This window comes from Cariama cristata, unplaced genomic scaffold (assembly GCF_000690535.1).
Source record: "Cariama cristata isolate BGI_N322 unplaced genomic scaffold, ASM69053v1 scaffold4431, whole genome shotgun sequence".
In the NCBI taxonomy this organism is placed as follows: domain Eukaryota; kingdom Metazoa; phylum Chordata; class Aves; order Cariamiformes; family Cariamidae; genus Cariama; species Cariama cristata.
In genome coordinates, this window is record NW_009597376.1 from 15,049 (window position 1) to 20,047 (window position 4,999).

Here is a 4,999-nt window from a genome sequence, read left to right on the forward strand (position 1 = left end):
GTGCTGCTGCTGTGCTGGTCCTGCCTGTGCAGTCCTTGCTGCCTCCCCGCATGTCCCCCCCCCCAGAGAAGGAGGGTGGTCCCACTCTTCGTGGTTTGCAATGGCATTCCCTGCTCCTCCTCACAAACTCTGCTGTGCTTTAACGCTGGCTTGCTCCTGCCACACGACTTCCTCACCCCCTGCTCCATTCCTAGGCTCTTTGTTTCCTGTCCATCTGTTGTGTTATTATAATATATATTTTTTTGTAAATTTCTGTTTGAACATTTTGTCATTGTGAACAAAGAAAAATGAAACCTTTTAAAACATATCCATTTTATTAAATGATTATTGTTATTATTATTATTAATGTTTACTACCTGAATTGATCAGTGAAATAAATACATTCAAAAAACCAACCTCTTTCTGTTTAATTTTCAGCCTCCTTGAGCAGCATTGGTGATACATTATGGGCAGGAGAGAACAAAACTGATGCTGTTTCTCCTTTTGTCTAATTCTGTCAGAGCAGACTCCAGGCAGGGCTTCCTGTGTGGGATTTCTGGACGGTTTATGTCAGAAGCTAGACAAGATGATCTTTAAGTTCTTCTATCTTTAAGCTTCCCCTAGGAGTGGTGTCTAAATCAGCAGTGGGCAGCTGGGCAGGATCCAGTCCCAGGAAATCCAGTCTGTAAATAGGCAAAGGAGCATTGCTGAGTCTGTGCTGCATGCAGAGCCAGAATGAGTCTGGCTGTAGATCAGCTCCATGCCACACCTGGCCTGAACACCTGCCTGCAAATAAACGTACCACCAAATGCATGAGATGAGGAAAGTTTGCTGAGCAACCTTACCCTGCAGTAGTCAAGCTGCTCCCAAGTGGAAAGCAGGCCCTGCTGGAAAAACTGGGTTGGTTTGTTAGCCTAAGATCTCTTTCCCACTCTGCCTGCCTGCGACAGTGAAACAACTGGAATGATCTGCTCCAACTTGCTAGAAATTTAAAGCTTAATTGTTTTGTTTAGAGCATCAGAGATTTTCACTTGGCTAGCACCAAATTCTGCTGTTGTTTACACCCTAAATTCTCTTAACATCAGCATATTCAGGGCATTCATCATTTCTGCTCTGTCCAATGTGCACAGTACAAGGTAATGGAGAGTTAGGCACAATGGGGCAACAGTTCTGCAATGTAGTTCTGGTGGCCTTGTCTTAAGGAGCGTAGCCAATGCCTAGAGTCAGGCTGATGGCAGAAAAATGTCTGTGAAGGTGTGATGGCCTTGAGAAGACAGGATTCTACCTAATGTAGTTTTGACCCTTGGACTTACCTGTTCAAGTATTTGTATAATGTAACTTCTCAATAAAGGATGTGGTCAGTCTTTCTCTAACTGCAAGCTGCACTCGTCAAGAGCTGCCACCTCACTTGGCTATCAAAAGAGCAGTCCCTTGGAGCACTATCTTTCCCAGTCTGTCGTTCTTCCTGTGAATCTAACTAGTGAATTTTAATGTAGACAGTGAAATGCCAAGAATTACATTTTACCCCTATAACAATCATGAGAGGATGCAAGTGCCTGGAGGACCTTTCTCCTTGGCTCAACTATTGACACCAGTGTGGTCACTGGAAGTCCATTTCTTTCAGCAGATCTTCCACTGCCAATTAGGAATAGATTTGTGTCACCACTTCAAGGGAAACCTCAGGGTCAGCACACTGTGAAGTGCTAGGTCTCACCACTATGCCAAATGTAGTCTTCCTGATGAGATGGGAAACCAAAGGCCACAGTGCTGAGTGAGTGTGGTACAAATCAGTAATGTCACTTCCAGGTTGAAATGCATTTTGAGTTACTACTTTGCAATTGGGTCTTTGTGATGTTTCTGAGCATGTGGGCCCAGAATCACAGTTATCAGTATTGTCAGCATCTCTCACAGCAAACACATTCTTGTGAGCAGTGTCAGCTCCCGTTTCTTGGAAGACTTGTTCAATGAAGCCTCAGCTTCTGGTGACATGCAGCAAACTTGCAGGAAGGCCTCATGTGGGAGGTGTCCCTGGGATGAGCCTGACCCTTATCTTGCCAGCCAGCTGCAAGGGGATTATGTAGGAGCTCAGCTATGCAGCTGCAAACACTCCTGCACTGGCTGGACTGCCTTGAGACCTTCCTCTTGTGTTGTAGAACCAGCAAGAAAGCAAGGATTGAACTACTCTGGTAAGTCAACAAAACTACCTTCTGTTCTTTTTTCTTTTTATTTGGTTGATAGATTGCACAGAAAAGCACTGCCTTGTTGCAGGTATGTGTGGTTGTTCTCCTAAAGAAGTCATAGCAGCTCATGCATTCAGCAGTGGTGTGAGACTGCAATACAAAGACAGCTCATTGACCCTTGTCTCCCAGCATGGTCACAGCTCCAGAAGGAGATCATTCACCTGCTGGAACAATGTCTACTGGAGTTTTCCACACTAACCTCCACCCTTGGTGGTCAGCACCTTCTCTGCTGGCCAAGGACTGTTTATCACTTCTTTTCAAGACTGGAAAAACGATTTTTTACTTGTGGTAACAGTAAATTTATTTCTGAATCCTCTCTTGCAGCTTGCATGAACAAAGCTTTGCTTACAGATTTAATTCAGAGCTATGATAAGGCATGAGCAGTTTCATATTCTAATATTTGATTCCTTGATGTAAATTTTCTTGGCTGCCCTAGTAATGCGCCTCCAGTAATGCTGAAAATACAAACAGCTCTTGTACGCTTCTGAGGACTAGTGAAAATGAATTAATGGCTGCTGCTAAGCCTCCCAGTAGCCATTTGTTCATATCCATCCTCAAATCCGGGGTTGGAAGACCGGGAACATCCCCTCTCCTGTAATGAGAGACCAAGAATTTGCACAACACCTCTTTTTAACTCTGTTCTTTTCAGAGCTCTCACATCTCCTGTGAAGGACACCAACTTTACCCAACTTTAGAAATTCATCGTCAGAACAAACCAACAAAAGACCTGGGCTGTAGTGTCAGTCCTAGAGTGTGTGGTGTCTACTTGCCTGGTCTCCACCTCATCCAGTGTCACCAGGGGAGTGTTTGAAGGTGAAGATGAACAGTGGTATTCTCTTCTTGTCTCTCCTTGGCTTCCTCCCACTTGTGATACCCATATGCCCTATGCCATGCAAATGTGCCACCAACATTATTGACTGCACGTCAAAAGGCCTAACTGTCGCAGAACTACCAGTTTCTTTCCGCCCTTCAGCTGAAATTATCCACCTTGGTTACAACAGGCTTACCTCTATTCCCAATGGGCTCTTTGACAACCTAAATAGCCTCCAGGTAGTCTACCTGCAGGGCAACCCTTGGGAATGCAACTGTGACATCCTCTACTTGCGCTCCTGGCTCCAGTGGCAGCAGAACCGGACCTTATACAGGGATGTGAGATGCACCTCCCCAGCTCACCTGCAGGACCGGATCATTGCCTATCTGACAGAAGACGAGATCATCTCCACATGCCAGTACTGGTACTGCAGCCTGGCTCTCCTCTCTCAGCTCTGTCTCTTCATTCTCCTTTTTCTCCAAGGTATCTTGGTTATCCTCATCATGGTCTACCTGCAGAAATTTCGGAGAGTGACCGCTGAAGCCCGGAGCACCTCCCGAGATCTACACTAGCATGTAGACACCTGGGTATCTTCTTCAAGAAGCCCCTACAACAGTGATTAACATCACAAAATTGAAGACCCTCCTCCCCCTTGGGTGATGCTGTGCCAAGGTTCATGTGGTTTGTGATATCCAGATGGGACAATTCAGTGCATCATCTGATTCTGACTGCAGTCCAAAGCAGGACTTGAACTGATCAGATACTTGCTGTATTTCCAAAGACCCGATCTTGGGTTTTTTAATGCTTTAAACTCTTTAGTATGATCTTGATTGCTTTGCTGACCTGGGAGTGGTTCTGGTTTGGTAGTCTAAAGAAATCATAAACTACAGCAACCAGAACTGACTCAAACTGCTCAGAAGCTTGCAGAGGCTATGGTGCTCGATCCTTCCTATGCTAGAGTATTTCAGCCATGCTTTCCATGATGCTTCTTGTTGCATTGGGTCAGGTGAGAACAGAGGTGGACAGTGAATAGTTAAGGTGTTGGACTGGGACAATGGAGGAATACAGTTTCCTTGGTGCTACCGCAGATTGCCTTAGTAGCTTTGGACAAGTGACTTAGTCTTCTCCTGCCTTGGTTTCCCATCAGTAAAAGGGAAAGGATGTTTCTTCTTGAATGATGTATCTTTTTCAATGTTCTTCTGGAGGAGGGAGGGAATATTTAGAAGCCTACCCATTTTACCTTATCTTCATTCCTTTTAATCTACTTACAGTTTTGATACTGACTTCAAGATGTACTGAGTCAGACTGAGGCCCTGAATGTTTACAAGAAATTGGCTCTGAAGCCAAGAGTTGTGGAGACCAGAGGCTCTTTCTGACTGTCCTTGTACGACACCTGGCACGACATCTGGTCTTTTTTGGAGCCCCAAACTGCAAAACTCACTAATGTGCCTACTGCTGGTTGTGATGTCCCTTAATTATTTTTGGAATGAAGCAAAATTGAAATAAAATAATGATGCATGATGATGGAAATGGCTTATTTTTGCATTCTGCAGAAGGTATGTTGCCCTCTTTTGCGCTCCCTGGCAGTTTCTCACACTCCCTTATGCTCAGACTTTGTGCCAAGCAAAACAAATACCAAAGGCAGGTGGCAATGTTACCAGAAGCGCACCAAGGGGTTAAACTTCGACAGCTACTCGCTTCCACAATGGGCCAGGCTAAATGTGGAGTTTCTTCTGCTTCCACTAAGTTGCTGCTTATTTTTTTATGATGTGAGCTGGGAAGGAAAGGGCGTCCCTCGGTGCAAGCACACCTGTAGGGCGGCGGCCCTGCCGGCTGTGGGTGAACGGCCCCTGTGCCCTCAGTCCCCAACCCCAGTTCAAGGGGGTTCACGTTCTCCTCCAAGGCCCTCAGATCACATAAAAACGGAGCTCAGCCGCCAGGAGAACCCCTCGCCTGCTGACAGCCAGGG

At 45.7% G+C, this 4,999-nt stretch overlaps 1 protein-coding gene across 1 annotated transcript; it reads left to right on the top strand.

The window, feature by feature from the left end:
* The first annotated feature begins 3,038 nt into the window (after positions 1 to 3,038).
* Positions 3,039 to 3,602, top strand: GP1BB (glycoprotein Ib (platelet), beta polypeptide). The gene has a single exon (XM_009708828.1). It carries the CDS (start codon positions 3,039 to 3,041, stop codon positions 3,600 to 3,602), a length of 564 nt encoding a protein of 187 aa, XP_009707130.1.
* Positions 3,603 to 4,999: the final 1,397 nt, after the last annotated feature.

Excerpts from the sequence above, each read along its gene's own strand:
- GP1BB (XM_009708828.1), top strand. The coding sequence starts at position 3,039 with ATGAACAGTGGTATTCTCTTCTTGTCTCTCCTTGGCTTCCTCCCACTT.